This window comes from Pseudogymnoascus verrucosus, assembly GCF_001662655.1.
Source record: "Pseudogymnoascus verrucosus strain UAMH 10579 unplaced genomic scaffold scaffold_64, whole genome shotgun sequence".
Lineage (NCBI taxonomy): Eukaryota > Fungi > Ascomycota > Leotiomycetes > Thelebolales > Thelebolaceae > Pseudogymnoascus > Pseudogymnoascus verrucosus.
This window is the reverse complement of record NW_017263715.1, coordinates 148,302-166,846: the sequence shown is the minus strand read 5'-3', so window position 1 is coordinate 166,846 and position 18,545 is coordinate 148,302. Positions and strand designations below refer to the sequence as shown.

The 18,545-nt window shown below is 49.5% G+C and overlaps 9 protein-coding genes across 9 annotated transcripts; 3 read left to right on the top strand and 6 right to left on the bottom strand.

The window, feature by feature from the left end:
* Nucleotides 1-126: 126 nt before the first annotated feature.
* On the bottom strand, nt 127-1,163 carry VE01_09432 (uncharacterized protein). Its single transcript, XM_018278846.2, has 2 exons — nt 674-1,163; nt 127-574 (listed from the first exon to the last, which is right to left on the bottom strand). The coding sequence occupies exons 1-2, from the start codon at nt 1,069-1,071 to the stop codon at nt 133-135; spliced, it is 840 nt and encodes a 279-aa protein (XP_018126063.2). The 5' UTR covers nt 1,072-1,163; the 3' UTR covers nt 127-132.
* Nucleotides 1,164-1,332: 169 nt separating this feature from the next.
* VE01_09431 (uncharacterized protein) lies at nt 1,333-2,719 on the top strand. Its single transcript, XM_059464064.1, has 3 exons — nt 1,333-1,898; nt 1,949-2,030; nt 2,121-2,719. Exons 1-3 carry the CDS (start codon nt 1,570-1,572, stop codon nt 2,403-2,405), a joined length of 696 nt encoding a protein of 231 aa, XP_059319305.1. The 5' UTR covers nt 1,333-1,569; the 3' UTR covers nt 2,406-2,719.
* Nucleotides 2,720-2,789: 70 nt separating this feature from the next.
* On the bottom strand, nt 2,790-4,388 carry VE01_09430 (uncharacterized protein). The gene is made up of 3 exons (XM_018278844.2): nt 4,082-4,388; nt 3,222-4,035; nt 2,790-3,133 (listed from the first exon to the last, which is right to left on the bottom strand). Exons 1-3 carry the CDS (start codon nt 4,138-4,140, stop codon nt 2,939-2,941), a joined length of 1,068 nt encoding a protein of 355 aa, XP_018126053.1. The 5' UTR covers nt 4,141-4,388; the 3' UTR covers nt 2,790-2,938.
* A 217-nt stretch (nt 4,389-4,605) lies between these two features.
* Nucleotides 4,606-7,225, top strand: VE01_09429 (uncharacterized protein). The gene is made up of 3 exons (XM_018278843.2): nt 4,606-5,023; nt 5,098-5,199; nt 5,250-7,225. Exons 1-3 carry the CDS (start codon nt 4,904-4,906, stop codon nt 7,104-7,106), a joined length of 2,079 nt encoding a protein of 692 aa, XP_018126091.1. The 5' UTR covers nt 4,606-4,903; the 3' UTR covers nt 7,107-7,225.
* VE01_09428 (uncharacterized protein) lies at nt 5,387-11,253 on the bottom strand. The gene is made up of 3 exons (XM_018278842.2): nt 10,866-11,253; nt 9,700-10,818; nt 5,387-9,647 (listed from the first exon to the last, which is right to left on the bottom strand). Exons 1-3 carry the CDS (start codon nt 10,970-10,972, stop codon nt 7,712-7,714), a joined length of 3,162 nt encoding a protein of 1,053 aa, XP_018126090.1. The 5' UTR covers nt 10,973-11,253; the 3' UTR covers nt 5,387-7,711.
* A 580-nt stretch (nt 11,254-11,833) lies between these two features.
* On the bottom strand, nt 11,834-14,541 carry VE01_09427 (uncharacterized protein; the record flags this gene model as incomplete). The annotated part of the gene is made up of 4 exons (XM_018278841.2): nt 14,086-14,541; nt 12,941-14,021; nt 12,778-12,888; nt 11,834-12,730 (listed from the first exon to the last, which is right to left on the bottom strand). Exons 1-4 carry the CDS (start codon nt 14,268-14,270, stop codon nt 11,834-11,836), a joined length of 2,274 nt encoding a protein of 757 aa, XP_018126059.2. The 5' UTR covers nt 14,271-14,541.
* Nucleotides 14,542-14,844: 303 nt separating this feature from the next.
* VE01_09426 (uncharacterized protein) lies at nt 14,845-15,144 on the bottom strand (the record flags this gene model as incomplete). Its single annotated transcript, XM_018278840.1, has 1 exon — nt 14,845-15,144. The coding sequence occupies one exon, from the start codon at nt 15,142-15,144 to the stop codon at nt 14,845-14,847; it is 300 nt and encodes a 99-aa protein (XP_018126058.1).
* Nucleotides 15,145-15,668: 524 nt separating this feature from the next.
* Nucleotides 15,669-17,084, bottom strand: TRM10 (tRNA (guanine(9)-N(1))-methyltransferase; the record flags this gene model as incomplete). The annotated part of the gene is made up of 1 exon (XM_018278839.1): nt 15,669-17,084. One exon carries the CDS (start codon nt 17,082-17,084, stop codon nt 15,669-15,671), a length of 1,416 nt encoding a protein of 471 aa, XP_018126057.1.
* Nucleotides 17,085-17,321: 237 nt separating this feature from the next.
* Nucleotides 17,322-18,040, top strand: VE01_09424 (uncharacterized protein). Its single transcript, XM_018278838.2, has 4 exons — nt 17,322-17,401; nt 17,464-17,570; nt 17,649-17,801; nt 17,861-18,040. The coding sequence occupies exons 1-4, from the start codon at nt 17,351-17,353 to the stop codon at nt 17,907-17,909; spliced, it is 360 nt and encodes a 119-aa protein (XP_018126056.1). The 5' UTR covers nt 17,322-17,350; the 3' UTR covers nt 17,910-18,040.
* Nucleotides 18,041-18,545: the final 505 nt, after the last annotated feature.

Genomic DNA, 18,545 nt, shown 5'->3' with positions numbered 1-18,545 from the left:
AGTAGTACTCGGGCAACACTGTTTTAGTCCCCCTGAGGGTTGACTGAGAGAAAATCTCGCTTGATTTTATTCAAAGTTCAGGATATAATTAAACTCAAATTTGCTCCCCATCTACGCACTTCTTCCCCTTAACTATAAATTAGACACAACCCACTTCGGCTCCCGCTTGCCCATAAACGCAGCCAACCCTTCTAGCATATTCGGTGCACCATACAACTTCTTCTCATACCTCTCCTTTGTTCTCGCCCATGTCTCCTCTAATCCTGCCATCTCATGCGCATCTCTCAGCCCTCCACGAGTTGCAATCACCGCATCCGGACTCAACCGCGCAATCTCCCGGCCCAGCGTGATAGCCTCCTCCAATAGCGTCTCTTGGCTTTTAGATATCCGGTTCACGAATAGCCATCGGATTCCTTCTTCGGCTGAGATTGACCGCCCCGTCAGGGCAATTTCTGATGCAATTTGTATCCCAGCACCGTGCACGAGGCGCGGTAGACCGCCTGCAGAGGCATAGAGTCCGCGTCGGGCTTCCGGCAGCGCGAATTGTGCGCGTGGGCTTGCGATGACGATATCACTATACCAAACGATGTGTCAGCCTCCCTTTCAAATATATAGCAATCCCACAGCAACAGAGACTGTACAGTTGGATTCTGTCTATCCGATTTCAACTCACCAATTTAAACACATCTCGAACCCTCCTCCAAACGCAACTCCGTTCACAGCGGCAATAATCGGTTTCCTCCCCTTCCGCTGGCTCATTCCGCCAAATCCAGACGGCGGCCTTCCTTTAAGATATGGCTGAGAGGGTGGTTGCAGTCGGTTAGCTTGGACTTCTTTCAGGTCTTGGCCGGCGCAGAAGGCGGAACCGGCGCCGGTGAGGATGGCGACGAGGAGAGTGGGGGAGTCGTCGAACCAGGACCAGAGTTCAGAGAGGTCCCAGTGTGCTTGGAACGGAAGAGCATTCATGGCCAGGGGTCGGTTGAGAGTGACGAGGAGGATTGAGGGGCTGGGATAGGAGAGGAGAGCATGGGACTGAGCCGGGGGGGGAGAGGTTGGTGAGAGAGACGACATTGTAGAGAATGACAAGCTGAAGCAATATCTTTGCGATATCCCTTAAAGTATCTTTGGTATGGATGTTTGATTGCAAAAGTGCCATGTTCTATAGCTATGTTAAGATTATAAGATTGTATACAGCTACTGTAAGGTCGCAAGGGGGGTTGCGTTTCCCCACACTATGTCGGATGGTGGGTGGGGTTCTCCACATTCTAAATGATTGGTAGGCCGTCCTTCCAGTCATCCCCTGTTGCAATCGGCATCTCAACCCCAAACAACATCGCAGATAACCACCAACTACCCAACTTATAGCCGAGCACAAGAGCATACGGAAATGTGATAAAACTTAGCGCGGGACATCGGCACTACGGGGTAAGTCCTGAGCCAAGGTTTACGTAGTAAAGTGGGTATCTTCTCTGTACGGTTCTATCTCGATTTCAATATCTCATCTCCCTCTTCTATACTCATTTCAGCAAACGAATCCATTCTCTGGCCCTTCTAGCCATATCCATCATAATGCCGTCCCCCGCTTCCCCGAAAGTTGTTGTGGACATGGACGCATACCGCAAAACGCATGTCTCCCAGCTTCTCTCTCTCGCCTCCAAAACCGTAGTCATCACCGGCGGTGCGCGTGGCCTCGGCCTCTCCTTTGCCAGAGCCTGTGCCGAAGTAGGCGCCAACATTGCCGCCTTCGACCGTCTGGACACACCCCACTCGGACTTTGCGCTGCTAGAATCCGAGTGCGGTGCTAAGGCAAAGTTGTACAATGTTGATGTCACCGATGCGGCAGGGCTAGAGGCAGCGTTTGAGAATGTGAAGAGAGATTTCGGGAGTGTGGATTGTTGGTGAGAGGTTTCCCAGAAAGTTGATGGAGGTGTGCTAACGAATGCGAAAGTATCACAGCAGCGGGAATTGGTATGGAGAAGCCATTCCTCGAGACGACGACGGAGGAACTGAAATCTCTGCTTATGGTTAATGTACATCGCACCCGATCAATCCTTTGTCTATTCTTTCATCCTTCAGTGAAATATATCAAGACCCCACGAGCATCCTCTAATATCAAATAGGTCCTCGGCACATTTCTCACCGTGCAAATAGCAGCCAAACACATGAAAGCCCAAGGCACCGGCGGCTCTATCCTGACCGTTGCTTCGGTCGGAGCACACTGCGCTGTGCCTGGGAAGTTGATTGCTGGGTACTGCGCGACGAAAGGTGGTGTGCTGGCGATGACGCGAGCAATGGCTGATGAGTTGATCCCATGGAATATCCGTGTAAACTCGATTAGTCCTGGGTTCGTTTGTCTTTTTTTATTTTCTTTCTTCCTTCTGCATTTTCTTCATTCTTTTTGGTAACAATGGTAATCCTTCTTGGCTGTTCAAGGTAGAAGAGACAACAACAGAAATATGAGTCACAGAAGTTAATACATGGCGCCGAAAAGATATATCCTAACCGATATGACCATCCGCAACATCGACCAGCGTCCTAATGTGATCGCTGAAATCGAAGAAAACGTGCCGATGCGTAAACTTGGCGACCGTCGGGACCTGAAGGGTGCGGTGGTCCTGTTACTGAGCGAGGCGAGTGCGTACACGACGGGTACGGATTTGTGTATCGATGGCGGACTTGTAGCACATTAGTATAGTATTTAGCATATAATCAATGCGAGGGTGATAAGTCTCCATTATAATCTTCTTAGAATTTTCATGGAACTTTCATGGAGTATTCTGTTTAGTATCTGGCAGTATATAAAATGGATAGCAAATGACTAGCTACTGGAAAGTCGACTCCTACTAATTAAGCCTTGTATCGCTTCTTTGATCTTCCCTATGCTGTCCTGTGGGCCATCCGCCCTCTGAGACAATATCTCACAATCTATCAATTCGCATCAGATTTTTGCGCTTTCCTGCTGCACCCTCACCACAATCTTCCCAAAATTCCTGCCCACTTTCATAACATCAAACGCATCCTCGATGTTAGGTAGCGAGTGCACAGAATCAACCACGGGTACGATACGTTTCGAAGAAATATAGCGTACGGCATCGGCCAGTTCGGCGAGTGAGCCCATTGTGGAGCCACGCATCTGTGAGTGGAAATGTTGTCAACATTGGCAATGTCTTTATAAAAATACGACATGGAAGAAGGAGAAGGAAACAAAGAAATAAACGCACCTCAATATTCTTCATCACCGCCGGCATAGGAAAAACCACCTTTGGACCCACAGTCATTCCATAACTCGCCACAATCCCCCCGGTTCGCAGCAAAACGACTGCCGCTGTGATCACATCTCCGCCTGCGCCATCAATTACCGCATCGAACAGCCCACTTTTCCCCCCCTTACTCGTATGCTTTAACAACTTCTGTGCCCAGTCCTTCTCTTTATAACTCACTCCTCCCTTCGCCCCCAACTCAACGGCCCTGGCAACCTTCTCTGCGGAGCCACTCGTAACCCACACCTCTGCCCCAGCAGCAACGGCAAATTGCAAAGCAAATAACGCGACGCCTCCACCAATGCCAGTGACGAGCACGCGTTGCCCTGAAGAAACAACAGCCTTCACCATTGTTGCACGCCAGGCAGTTAGAGCTGCGAGAGGAATGGCAGCTGCTTCGGCATCGGACAGATGCGGTGGGCAGGCGAGGACCTGGGAAGAGGGGACACAGATGAATTCTTGGCAAGTACCATCAGGATACTGCTTCGTGCCCCCCAGAATCGCAAATTCCCTCTCTGGGCCCCTAAGATCAGCGTTCCACCCTCTCGCCGGTGCAATTAGCACTCGTTTCCCTTGCCACTTTTTCTCATTGTCGGATGAGCCGGCTGACACGACGATGCCGCAGCCATCTGCGAGGATGGGGATGTTTCCTGCTGCACCGCGGTAGAGCTTTTGCCGCGCGAAAAGGTCACGGTGGTTAAGAGCTGCGCAGAGTATGCGAACAACTACCTCGTTGGGTCCGGGGGTTGGAAGGGGGACGGTGATGGATTTGAGCCTGAGGGAAGTTAGTTTGTGAGTGGCAGGAGCAACAGGGGACATACGGCCAGTAGACTTTTCCTGGTTTCCCAGGCTGCTCATCCATTACTATTGCTTTAGGCATGATGAATGGCTTATTAGACAAATAGTTAATTTCAACAATGGAAATACAGAAACCAGAGAAGCTAAGCAGAAAATATGTGGCAATGGGATTAAAAGAAGGGGCGAAAAGTGTAAGAAGAGCAGCCTTTTTGGTAGTATGCTTCTGCGACGAGGTCAAGGAAAGAGATTCACAAACATGTTCCTACACAGAACTTAACAAACCAAGCAAGAATCTCCACATAAATTTCTATACAGTCGGCTGGTTACGGGTGGAGAAGAAGCCGAAAAGCTTCACGGAGTCAATTCCACGGGACGGAAGCTTGGGGAAATATTGGAGAAGTGGGGCCTTATGTGCGGGGTAACGGGGTAACATTAAAGAACGCTAAGGCAATAACAGGGACAGGAGTGCCAATAGGGAGCGGTCCGGTACCCCGCTCCTCCCCAGCTCAAGGTGGGAACTAGTTCCTACTTTCTACAACCGCCGGACCAGCTTCCCACGGCAATGTCTTCACACGGTAATGTCTTTCCACGGCAGCTTAGCGTTAACAGCACACTTCCTGGGTTCGTGCAGCTTCCTACACCAAGTCCATACTCCTCGGCATAGGATTGGGGAATAAGGCACATGGACAATCGTCAACATCGTGAGTAGCGTCGTTCGGTATGTAGTACCGCCGAGGCCCTGGTCTGCCTTGGCTCTATTACTTTCCTACCTATTATACTCTCTTTAGCGATCCTTTCTCTAGATTTGCCAACTCAGATTACATTGATTTCCGTGCTTCCTCATCATGTCACAAACTGCCACTATCGTTCCTCCCAAGGTGCTCTGGCAGCATCCGCATCCAGAAACAACATATCTCGAACGCTTCCGTCACTACGTCAATAGGCGGCATAATTTGAGCCTACAGGTGAGCAAACATTCGTTATGAGGAGATAAAAGTTGCATCATTTTAGGAGATGAACGTCTAATACTTCAGGATAGACATACGATGATATTCATGAATATTCCACATCTCGCTATGCCGATTTCTGGGACGATGTCTTCCATTATTCTGATATTATCTACACGGGCGTTTACAATAAAGTACTCTTCCGACCCGTATTTCACGATAAATCTTCTAATGATGCAACCAGGTTGTCGATACTTCCGCTCCCATGCACAGCATCCCGAAGTGGTTCGACGGTGTGAGACTCAACCTCGCCGAAAACATTCTCTACGGCCCTGGTCGGGACCCTAACAAGCTCGCCGTAACCAGCATCCGGGAAGGGAACACGGATGTCCGCTCCGTGACCTGGGACGAGTTGCGCACACTTGTCGCGCGCTACGCCTCAGCGTTCCGGAATGCGGGAGTAAACCCTGGGGACCGCGTCGCCATTGTCGCATCGAATACGCTCAATACGATGCTCGTCTTTCTCGCAGTGACGGCGCTCGGTGCAATCTTTACGAGCACTAGCACAGACATGGGGACGAAGGGTATTCTTGACCGGCTGCTACAGGTCCGGCCGCGAATCGTGCTGATGGAGGACCTCGCTGTGTATGCGGGAAAGAAAACTAATCTCAAGCAAAAGGCCATCGAAGTGGCGAATGCATTGAAGGGCACGCCGGAATTTGAGAAGTTCATCGTTTGCCCGAGAGGTGCAGATGTGGGAGATATCTCGCAAATTTCCAAGAGCCAGTCCCTTGTTACATTTTTAGCTACGGCGAGGCCTATAACACGAGAGAAACTTTTCTTCCAACACGCCTTCGACACACCTTATCTAATTGCTTACTCCTCCGGAACAACCGGTCAGCCAAAATGCATCGTCCATGGCGCAGGCGGCGTTCTCATTTCTCAAAAGAAAGAACTTCTCCTCCACTACAACATCGGCCCCTCGTCCACGCAAATGATCTTCACCACAACCTCCTGGGCCATGTATAATAAATCCATCACGTCCCTCCTTACCGGCGCCCATATCATCACCTATGACGGCTCGCCCTTCCATACCGCCCCCACCGTCCTCCTAGAGATTGCCGCCCAGCACAAGGTCACTCATCTCGGCATCTCCCCCCGCTACCTTGAAGAACTCGAGCGCCGCGGGGTTGAGCCGAAGAAGCAATTCGATCTCTCCGCCTTGGAAATGGTGAACTGCACCGGCGCGGCCCTCCTTCCACAGCAGTACGCCTGGTTCTACGGCACCGCCTTCGGAGCTCACGTCCAGCTTGCCAACTCTGCCGGTGGTACAGACACGGCATGCTGCTTCGCGGCCCAGGTTCCCACCCTCCCCGTCTACGCTGGCGAACTACAACGCCCGGCACTGGCCATGGATATCGGCGTCTTCGAGCCTTCATCCTCCTCCACAAATAGCAGTGGAATTCCCAGTGGTGTCCCCGTCCCGCGAGGCCAACCCGGCGAGCTCGTCGTTTGCAAGTCCTTCCCCAGTATGCCCGTCATGTTCTGGGGCGATGGTGGTGCCGAACGCTACCACTCAGCATACTTCTCGCAGCTAGCCGACGTCTGGACGCAGGGCGACTATATCCGCATCGTTGCGTCGACCGGCGGTGTTGAGTTCCTTGGGCGCAGCGACGGAGTCCTCAACCCATCGGGCGTGCGCTTCGGCTCGGCCGAGATCTACTCTGTCGTCCAGCACTTCCCCGCCATCCTGGATAGCATCTGCGTGGGGCAGCGACGGCCGCGCGACAGCGACGAGCGCGTGTTTCTCTTCGTGCAGATGCGCTCCGGCGCGAAGTTCACGGTGGAGCTCGAGGCTGAGATCAGGGCCGCGATCAGGAAGGCACTGAGCGCGCGCCACGTGCCGAAGTATATATTCGAGTGTCCGGAGCTTCCGATGACGATTAATGGAAAGAAGGTTGAGGTGCCGGTGAAGGCGATTATCAGCGAGAAGAGGGTGGTGGCCAGCGCGACGCTGGCGAATGCTGGGTGTCTTGGGTTTTTTGAGCGCTTTGCGAGGGTGGAAGAGCTCATGGGCGAGGAGGGAAGGGCGAGGTTGTAGGGATATTTAGAACATTGTTGCTAGGGGCTAAAGCTATCTTTAGGAAATTACAAAGAGGGCGAAAAGAGGGTTCTGAAGATGATACAAAGAGAAATAAACCACCTATTTTGAGTTTGAAGAGATTGAAATGGCGTTTATACTCCACCAAACTGTATATCTGTATTCATAACCAATTTTGAACACATCCGTATTGCTCCCATACTTCCAAGAGGAGGCAGGCATATGGGATACTGTCGAGCCAGGAGCTCCGCCCGGAATCGCCATGTACAGGACCTGTAGACAACTTCAAGGGTTGGGGGTCGAGGCCTAGAAACAAGAGCGCCCCCAGAAGAAGAGAGTAAAGGCTCTTCTTTTCTTTGAGCTAGCAACCCAATTCCTCTCGAGGATCGGGATCTAATCCTCTACTTATAAGTTGATGAAAGCGAGAGCGAGCCCGAACCTAGATTTGAACCCAGTTCTAGGTTTGAGACTGAAACTAGGTTTCAGTCCGAGTTCGAGTCTAGGAACCAGCTTTAGTGGGAGCTTCAGCGTGAGCCTGAGTGCGAGGGGAAATGGGAGTTTAAGTGAGAGTGCGCAAGTGAGAATTCCACAATATAATATACTAATTAATGCAAGGTACTACTTAGTGGAACTTGCTCCTTCTCTTCGCTTCTCGCCTTGTTCGGTCGACGGCCTTCGTTGTCCGTAGGGTCTTGATTAACACCAGAGAGCTGTTGCAGTATTGAGACCATAGGGATGTTGTTGATTTCTATGGCCTCCCATAGCGGCGTCCTTCCGCGCTTGTCTCTGACATCAGGCATGACATTGTCGTATTTCAGGATGTCCTCAATGACCGTTGTAGTATCATGGTAGATTGAATGATGCACTATCGTACTCCCATCTTTGTCTGCAGCATTGACTAAATCCTTATCTTGAGAGACAAAGAAAGCCACCACATGCATGTGACCATATTTTACAGCTAGATGGATGGGCAAGCGACCGGTCTGCTCAGTAGAATGCTCCCAGGCGGTTACTCCAGCTCGCTCCATTAGCAATTTGACAATCGATAAGTGGCCGTATTTGGCAGCCTTGTGCAATGGGGTCATTCCCTGGCCATCCTTGATATCGATCGGGATGGATGGGTTATCTAACAACATTTTAACGATATCGGTGTTTCCAATCCTCGCTGCATAATGCAAAGCTGTTCGACCGTGAGGACGAGTTAAGTTAGAGGTAGGAAGTAGATCTTGGTATGATAGAGTAGCCCGAGATCCGATGACTTTCGGCGGTACTGAAACAAGAGAGTCATTCCCGGAGGAGGGTCCCTCATTAACAGGAGGCAATTGCAAGCCTGTAGCAGCCGTGTTGCTTGATGTCGTCGATGGGTCCATAACATTTCCTTCATCAGGATCAGCGGAAACTCGCGCTGCATGAAATTTTTCTAACAGCCCAACTAGATCGAGAGCGATGTAGTGACCTGGGAGTCCAGTTGGGATAATGGTAAAAGTAGGCCCCGGAATTACCTCATCGACGGCGTTCACATCAACATCAGTTCTAACTGCTAGTAGACCGACAATCCCTATAGCCCCTAATGCTGTAGCAACATGAAGTGGCGTGTAGCCCTCCGCATCTCGTGCATCAGGATGAATGCCAGTAGATGCCAATAGCATTCTAGCAACACTCGTCTGGCGTGATATAGCTGCCATATGCAATGGAGTCTGGCCGCGCCCGTTTCCGGCATTAATTGAATGCCCTAAATCTATTACTTTCTCAACTAGACTGTCAACACCGAAAAGTGAAGCTAAGTGGAGACCGGTCATGTTTTCCTTCGACTTTTCGGTAAAGAAGATCTCCGGGAAGAACATTGCCCGGCTGGCACTAGCAACAAGTGTACTGCTCCCGAGGAAAGCCAGTGCAAGTCGCTCAAGGTCGGACTCTCTTTCATTGTGACTTTTAGTATTTCCAGTGGTGGTAGTACTTCTGAAGTGGGGAGCCCAGTACGTTGCCGCGTATCTCAAGAATTTGTACTTCTCATTTCTGGCTGGCATGATCTGACCAATATCGCCCGACTGGATCTCGGCTGGATTGTGTGTATCGGCAAATCGCCCTAGACACAAGTATCGTAGACTGGCAGTTGCGAATTGAATATGACCCCTTTCGACTAGGTCTGCGTGCTTTCGTTGTACATACCCCCGTAGAGTGGAATGAACAAGACTGACATTTTGCGAAGCTTCATCCACCACAATTAAGCCGACGCATATGTTGAGAATGTTCTTGGCGGGAATGAAGTCAGACTCATCAAAATCCATAGCTTCCGGCTCATCATTCATCACAAGACTCTCCTGGAGCTCTCTAATAGAAAGTGCCTTTTTTGTAACCACGAGTCTTGCGAGAATGGACAATGCACGCTCGCGATGATTTTGGATTCGCTGGATATTGAGGTCGTACATCTGATCGTAAGGATCTGCCAATCCTGCTTCCACTTTGTGCATTGCAGACTTAAGTTCAGAAATTTTAAGCTGCGCTAATAACATTCGAATGCCCAATTTTGCAATCAGAAACCTGGAAGCAATTTAGCCTACACACAAGCATAATATATCAATGGTATACGCACATCCCAGATGACGAAGTAATGAGAAGTTGCACAATCTCCTCGGGAAGTCTACTACCTTCCTTGCAGATGTTCTCAACGATAGGTTCAGATGAGCTTTCGAGCTCATTGTTCACGTAAGATCGAATATCATCGTCCCTTGCACTTATTCTCAAGAAAGCCGGCTTTCCAAGTTTATTAAACAAGTTTCGATGTGGATGATCGTGACGAGAGGATATAAGAATGGATACCCCAGCCCCAGCCTCTAGTTGGAGTGTCCTGAGATATCTGAGTAGATGGTCCCGAACGTTATCAGTGTCGGAGCATTCATCAATAGCATCTAAGACAAAGTATATTCTTGGAAACTTCTTGACCATTGATTGGAGTACTTTCATCAAATCATCGGCGCTTGGAGAATATTCCGATCTGCATTTCTTAAAGAGCTTCTCGAGCTCCTCCGAGGCGCTTGGGTCTGGGAGTGATTCAGCCGCTTTGCACAACTGCAGAACAAAAATGCGCAGAACATCTTGGAGCCTTTGTTGATCTCTGTTATGTTGCTGGAAGAATACGAATGCCCTTGCGCCGTATTCCTTTTCGGCTTTCCGCTCTAGCATAGTCAATGTTTCAGCCAATAGTGTAGTTTTGCCAGCACCTGGTTTGCCATCGCATATCAGCGTTCGCCCTGGTTCTTCCAACCATTCCTTAAACTCAGTAGTATCGTGAAACCATGAGACGATGCCTTCCTGGAGTTCCAAGTGTGGAATAGAAGGTCTAGGTGGACAGGACCTATCGTCGAGCCAATTTAGCATCTCATGATGTTTTTGTGCTTTCGCCAGTCGTTCTGTCGCTCTTAGGGCGGAGGATGATGTGACGACTGATAGTTCTAGAAGGTTCAGCTTGATCCTTCTGTGAAATCGTCGTATTTTGTCCTCGTTAAATAACATTCGACGACTTGCTAAAGAAGCCTTCTCAAAGATATTGTCCGGCTGTTTTATATAACGCTCGAGATAGTTTTGTAATTCCTTGATGATTGTATGCGTCCTAGTTAAGACCGCAGATACCTTTTCTGCCAGCACGCTTCCCTCATCTGCTTGATGAATGGCTGTGTCGACGTTCTCCAAGGTCGACAGCAAGATGTCGAGACTATAAAACGTCAGAGATTTATAAATTTATCGGGGAGAAAAACCAACTCTGCCTTGACTTCTAAACATGCCGACCTCGAATCGGTGTAGTTGTCGTAGGTCGTCTTGACTAAGCTAAGAAGTGCCAGTACATCACCTATGCTGGTCGAATGCATGGTGGACGATATTCTGCATCGACAATATGGTCCAGGACTTTGTGTTAATGATGGGAAAGGCTTGGGACTCGGAGCATATGTATTTCCACATGGCTTTTAAAGCTTGTAATTGTGGAAAACAGACAAAACGAATAGCCAACTTTCACCTCGCTGGGAAGGCAGACGGATAGACCGACCGTACACGCCATCTTCATCCGACTGATAGGGAGATACTGCCGTAGGGATCATGTGCATCGTACCCGACCAAATATCAGAAGTCCAGCCTTGCAATATCGAATTTGCACAGCCCCATGAAGATGAAGATGCTCACCAAGCGTAAAGACGCTCCTGATTTGTTCGGAATCCACCATAACTCCGCTAAAATTTAGTGGCTGGGGTTTAGAGCCAGTGATGCGGGTGCTCCGGGAGGAGTGGGTCCAACAGGGCTCTACGATGTGAGGGTGGCTTAGTGGGGCTGTGATTCTTTTCGATGTTGGGAATTTCTGCTCTACGAAACTCCCAGCCTTGTGATAGCCTCCATGAAGGGATAGGGGTCGGGCCGAAAGGGCTCGCCCTGTAATGGTTGGTCTTACCCGTAGCAGTGCACGAGCGTAGTGTTAAACTAGGAAGTCAAGAGGTGGTTTAATTAAATATCCAAAGCTACGGAGGAAAGAAGAAGAGAACTGGGCGCAGCCTAGAGATCTAGTTTTTATCTGCAGGCCCAAGGTCATCATTGGACAACTCCAAGGCCAGTGCCTCCTGGCACTATAGGAGAGCTCTCATGTGGAGGGAGCATCGTGGTGGGTGGGTTCAACTTGGGACGGGCAAATTCTATGTAATGAGGATGGCCAGCTCCAAGATGGTAACATCATTTATTACAGATCATCCAAAGACGAGATTGACCCCCCTTTCTTTACAAACGGTTCTCCAATCCACCTCCTCGCCTTCGTCGCCCCTCCGCCACACCTCTTTAACGATCTCCCACGCTCGAGTAATATTCAGCATTCCCTGTCTCCTCTCTGTCCCAGAAAATGCCATCGTCGCAATGCTACGATCCTCTTCACTTATTGCCTCAACGGAACTAATGAACATTGGCCATAACAGCGCGGGCATTGGACCAGCCCATTCGACGACACGCACGCAAGCAGCCAGAGAGAGAGATCCGTGCTTTTGTACTTTTGGGTGAGAGCGCTCGAGCATGTGAATGTTGCGATAGAGAAAGACGAGGGCACCCTGGCGGTATGCTTCCGCGTTGTTGATAATCGACCAAATATGAGCATCGGGATCGGTGAGATCACAACTAGCGGTATTGCTTGGAGACGATAAGTCAAAGTCCCAATCTGATGACCCGAGAGGTGGCGAATGGACCTGTTGTGAGGATGAAGTAGTAGCAGGGCTGGGACAGTTACATATTTCAGTTGTATCATCAGGTGCCGATTTCGATGGTCCGCTTGGCCATCGAATAGAAGGCTTCCATTGTATAAGGAAATTTTCAATCGCATGAGATGTACACTCGAGTTCTGTACGGAGGACCATGACTTTCATAGCGTCACTGCGGGCTTCTGCCTTTTGTATTTCTCCTTTTAGTTCGCAGAGAAGAGAGAGGCGGTGAATGATGTGCCAAAAATTTGTGGTCATTCCTAGAAGGGAGTCGACGTCGTTGTGGGGCGAAGGACGTGTGGCTCCTAAGATGTTTAATGGGAGAAGAGGTGTTGAAGCTGACGAGATGGGCGGTGTGCCAAAAGAGAGTGCTGTGATAACATCATAGTATCGAAAAGCCTGCTGCTTGTGAGATTGAAGTTATTTGAGTTTGGAAATCTACTAACGCGTTGGAGAAACATGCTTGTAGGGCTTGATGTCTGAGAATAGGTTGTCATCACAGTCATTGCGCCTTTTAAGTGACCGATGACCATATTGTAGCTGTCTCGTTGGACGAGCTGTAGATTGGTCAGTATTTCAAGAATTCTCCAGCTATAGGTGTCAACCAACCGCTTCGTAGTAAATCAGAAGCAATATTGCACAAAGCACTTCCTCTGTGCTTAATCCCTCGTTATTATTTATGAGCCTCGATAATCCTCGTGTGGCTTCGTTATGAAAGTATGAAGACTTCTCCTCGGTATTAACGCCCCTGATCTCCAGATGTGCGCTCGATAGAGCATAGATAGCATTCATGACAGGAGATCCTCTGTGAGCAAGGGGAAGTATCAGCTGTCGAAATGGGTTTCCTATGTCTTCGCTGAAAACAACAAGGTGAGAGAAGACGCTATAAAAGTAATCAACCAAAGCCCTTCTATTCCTCTTCTCTGAGAACTCCATGAATGCTGGCACACTGAGCTCAAGCAGAATTGGAGGAATAGTTGGCCAAGCCGTCATGGCAGCATTTACTCGTGAGCGAGATAAACCATCTCCCTGGGCACTTAATGATGGACTTCTTGCAATATCTGTCGCATCATCCCCTACAGGCGAGCGTGTATTTCCTAATACATTCGAGTCATAACTATAGGTTGAGGTCGTCTCTAGTTCCTCAAAGCCTCGCTCATCCAAGAAATGTATGTGTCCAGGCACTATCTCTTGCTGGGTGGTCCAGTCATCGTTAGGGTACTGCTCATAGCCATCATATTGAATTGGCGCCGGACTCTGGCTCCTGATCGTTCGCGGCCGTGTTGTGCCATATTCATATCTCAATCTTCGACCTTTGCATCGACTACAACGTGGCCGCTTTTCACCAGCTTGATCACTAAGCACTGGTTGGTAAGTTAGATGGCCAGCAGCAACTGGTGACTGCGGGGTATTTGACCAAGACATCATGGATTCACGAGGGCTCGTAATCACATCCTCGGCGCTGAAACCATTCGAGGACTCATCAAGAGCCGTTCCCGGACGCCTCCGTCGGTTCTTGCCTGCCGCAGGATACTCGCACTCGAGGGAGCGCCGCTCACAGGCCGAGCACGGGGTATCGCCGGTGCACTTTCTCCGCGACGCAGCGCAGGCAAGACATGCTCTTTCCCCTTTCCCAAGCAGGCTACGCTTTGGCTCAGCGTGGACTTTCTCATGGCGCTTCAAGGCATCGCTGCGGGGTCGCTGTTAGCGATTGGCTTATCACGTAATTGATGGGACTGTAGGGCCATGCGTACAGTCGGTAGAAACTCTTGCGGCAGTAGCTGCATTCTAGGTTGCGCTCCGCCCTGTGGCTGCGCGCGTGGCGAGTGAGATGCTCTACGCGTCTAAATGCGTAGTGGCACTCGAGGCACCTGAAGGGCCTCTCAAGATGGTTCGCATCGAGAGCGCTAGTGCTGGAGTTCATGTCTCGATCCATCATGAGCCAGTAAGGATGTGCTTGTTCTTTTAGGGGCGCGCCTATAGAGCTTGCTCACCCATATATACCACGGTCAATAACCAATTATGATAGTCGTGTATCGTTCTAGAAGTAGGGATTACGATATGCAGCGTTCTAGAAGTAAGGATGAGGATAACGTCGTCGGTTTCTCTGGGGTGGGCGAGGACCAGTACTGTATGCCAAGAATTGAACTAAGACCCTTACCGCAGTGATTATAATATCCTGAGGGGAACCCTGTAAAATCCGAACCAAGTACAGTAAGGTAGGGTTGTAAGATTAAATACGTATCGGAGCGTATTCTCCGGTAACGAGTTAGGTTCTGCCGTCTGGCCCTGAACGATCCCCTTCCCCGCAACTAAACGAACAACGGACGGGGGGTGGGCTATTGCGGGGTTGCGCCATCAACTAATGTCATGTGCCGCTTATAGTAATATAAACATAAAAGATAAAAGGGCTGTTAGAATGACCTTCTACAATCTCAAATCTAAATATCATATCCCCATGGATTGGCCTTCATACACACGCACAGTCCAAAGGTATACCACTCCAATTTCATTTATTCTCCTTCCTCCCCATCTATCACGCTTCCCACCATCCCACTCATTTCTTCCTCATCCCTCATACGCCAGTATTCTCTTATTTCTCTCTCCTCGTCTTCATATTCATCATCATCATCCTCCACCCACTCCCAGCCCTCCCACAGCGAGGCCCAAATTATCCAAGCAAGAACCTTCATGGAGAGTGCGGCGAGGATGATAAGCTGGAAGAAGTCCGTCCAGGGGCCCGTTGACTGCCAGCGCAGGACGATGCATATCGAGAGCCCGATGCTGAGGAGAGCGAGAACAGGGTGGGTCATTGCTCTTGTGAAGTTGTAGGTACCAGGATGTGGTCAACGATAGGTTCTGAGATCCAGAAGCGCTGTGTTGGAGTGCCACGTTGGATTCGAGTCGGTACTGGGCAGGATGGCGTACGATAACACGGCGGTGGGACTTGTTTTCGTGACTCTCTGAAGTAAATGAGCTTGTTTATTCCGACGACGTATTTAACAGACAGCGGACCAGGTATTGTTAGTACATAAGTATCGAGGTGCAGCCAATATACTTTTCCAGAAAACCCATGAGTGAGCGACATCTCGAAAACTAAGACATTAAAGTGCAAGAAGCTGTGGTGAAGAATCTATCTGCTTCTAGAAATTGCTTCTGGCGATAATTCTCACGCACCCTTAGCATAGACTCTAACTCCTTTATAGTACTCTTTGATGTCGGGCGCATGTTAACTTTTCTGACGCTCCTGGTATATACATAGAAAATATTAACAGGGTCCCGAGCCTACAATTAGAATGAGCATGGACAAGAATATTCCAGCAAATCTAGCAGTTTCTTAAACTGTCTCATCAACCGCTGCAGCATTCTGCCCTTTCGAATCTTTGGGTGTAGCTTCATCATTATTCGTTTCATCCATCTCCATCGTATCTTCTTCCAGAACATCATCTTCGCCTTCATTTTCACCTTCTTTTCCATTCTCTGGCCTCTGTTTCTTTCCACCCTTCCTCAAGACGGCCTCCTTCCTCTTTGGAATCGCCTTCAAGAATGCCTCCCCCCAGTCCCCAGTTTCCAGCCAGTTCGCCATGATCTCAACCACATGGTTCGTTGTTAGTACTGTGCGGCTCTGCATCTGCATATACTCTCCAATGGGTAGCTTCGCTGTCGGGATGCCGAGCTCGTTGGCCCGTTTGTGGCATAGCCCTTTGTGGCGGTTCTTATCTACAATGCCGCCGATAACATAGGTAGTGTATGGTGAGAGTGAGTCAAGGGTGTGCTCGGAGTCGGAAGAGAGGTACACGATTTGGGGAGTAGTTGGAATTGGAATATCGGGAATTTGGGGCGTCGATACTGGTTCAGAAGGGATTGATGACTCAGAACCATTCGCGGCCTGGGCGGGTTGAGCTGTAGTTTGCTTTTCTGGCTCCGAGGCTGGTTCGTTTGGTTGCTGGATTTTATCGCTCGTGTCTGGCTCTTGAACCAGTACCGGAATGTTGTCTGTTGGAAGTAAAGCGCCTAGCAATGCACCCTTCACCCTTCCCCCTTCGGACCCAATCATAACATCATGGATATCTTTTGCTGCCTCGACGAAGAACTTCTCCGAAAATGTAACGCCCTTCCAACCTAAATGATGGTTCGACAGCACCGTCTCGTATCTTTCTTTTAGTCGCCCGCCAAAGCTGCTAACAACCAGGTGCGCTCGGTATTTTGCATGCTTATTGTCGCTATAACACCTCGTAATCTGCTGACCCAAGCTCATAACCTCCTTGTCCGTCATATAGCCATCAAAATCGCAATCCAATAGTAGCGTTACGGGAACTTGTGTTGATGGTGTCGGACGTGGTTTCGCCAGGGCGGCTAGGTCAATGCCACTCGCAAGCAATTCGGCCTTATCTGCTGCTCGTTGTGCCCTCTTCGCAGTTATCTTGGCCTTCTTCTGTTCCTTTCGATAGTCTTTGCCGGCTTCCCACGCAGCCTTTCTGCGAATCTTCTTCAATTGGTTCTTGGACATAGAGGGAGTCCCCGAGTCGCCCGCAAGACCACCGGCTGTCTTGTTTTTGTTAACATCTTGTTCTTCCTCTTCATGTTCTGAGTCCGAGGGTACGGCGCTTTCAGTTTCGTGTTTCTCAATAGATTGTTGTGAGGTTTTTAAATCGTTTTCAATGTCATCTTGCCCATCCGTCTGGGAGATACTAATATCGTTGACAGGTTCGAGCTTCCTCATTTTTGAGGGACGCTCTTCTGTTTCCGCCATCCTGATTGTTATGCGCCACTCTGAGTTCGCCGGTGCAGTTACTGAAATTGACCTGGGTCAGCACCTTGTGCGTCCTCTGCTCTTGGAATCAATGGCAGAAAACCCCACCATCGCTGTATAAGGCTTAGTCTCGGCCCTGGAAAAGGCACAGTTATGTGTGCCTTAGGTTGCAAATATATCACGTGATCACCCGACAACTCACCGCTTTCACCTCACCTGGAAGCTCACCACGCGTGAACCACCATAGAGCTGCCAAACACATCACGATGCCTCAAGACCTGCCTCCAGTTGGTGGCTACAATGCCGTCCAGTACAAGGTATATATTCTCAATCAATTGGATGATTCGGCTGTCTCTATACTGTGCTAACGGCGGAATAGCGCAACTTGCCGGCCAGAGGCTTCCGCCCGGCATATCTGCTTCTCGGAATGGGCGCATTGATGACCTACGGCTTCTGGAGAGTTGGACAGGGAATCAGAGAACAAAAGTATGTCGATTACCAACATGCGATAGGACAGGGAGCTGGAATGTGGTTGTGGAGATGGAGTGCTAACGGTACTTCCAGTGAGCTTGCGCGCGAGAAGATGTGGTCGAGAATCTACCTGATTCCGATGTTGACGGCAGAGGAGGATAGAGATCTTGTCCGTAGGCATTTGGCCGACCAGAGCAGAGAGAAGGAGCTGCTGGGCAAGACTACGAGCGCATACAATTCCGATAGGTACGATCATCCCGAGTTTGATGGGCCTCCTCTTCACGTTTGACTGACATCTATTGCAGATTTGTGCGACCTACATTCGCAGCGACGCCTCAAGGGATTTCGAAATAAGGGGATGGATGAATGGCGTGGGCACCTGAACTCTGTATATATGTAATGGAACCAATTGAGTTACCACAAGAGTGCATATCAAAATTTATTTATTAAGCCTTTGTTGACAATATATCGAACTTTTATAACCATATCCTCTCACTACAGCCTGTAGCCTGTTCTTCGAGCGAATATGTGGTATATATACGTTCGTTGCTAGTGATTGCTGTTGTCTTCGCTGCGTATGCAGCTCCGGGAAGTCACTGCGCAGCTATAGATTGTCCAGGACGAGGTCGCAAAGCAGAAGACAGGCAGATCTGTGGAGGATAATAAGGCCAGAGTAGAAATCGTCAAGGAGAATCGAGAACTATGGCTGTCTCTCGACGATTTGGCGCTCACCGCGAGGCGTTCCGTCACCGGACCCCCTTCCTGTTGCCGCCGCTGTAGTTTTTCACCCCACCGCCTCCTTTTCTCATCAACGCCCACAGGTACATTCCGTCTCTTCTCAATTGCAGTTCTCGACTTATATGTTTCGTAAGTAAGGATGATAGTCGACTCAGCCTAGGGATGCGACTTTGTAAATATATATTTGAGGGCTGTGGTATATTATCCATCTTTGGATATTCCTACATTGCGATGTACGGGATAGTGTAGAGC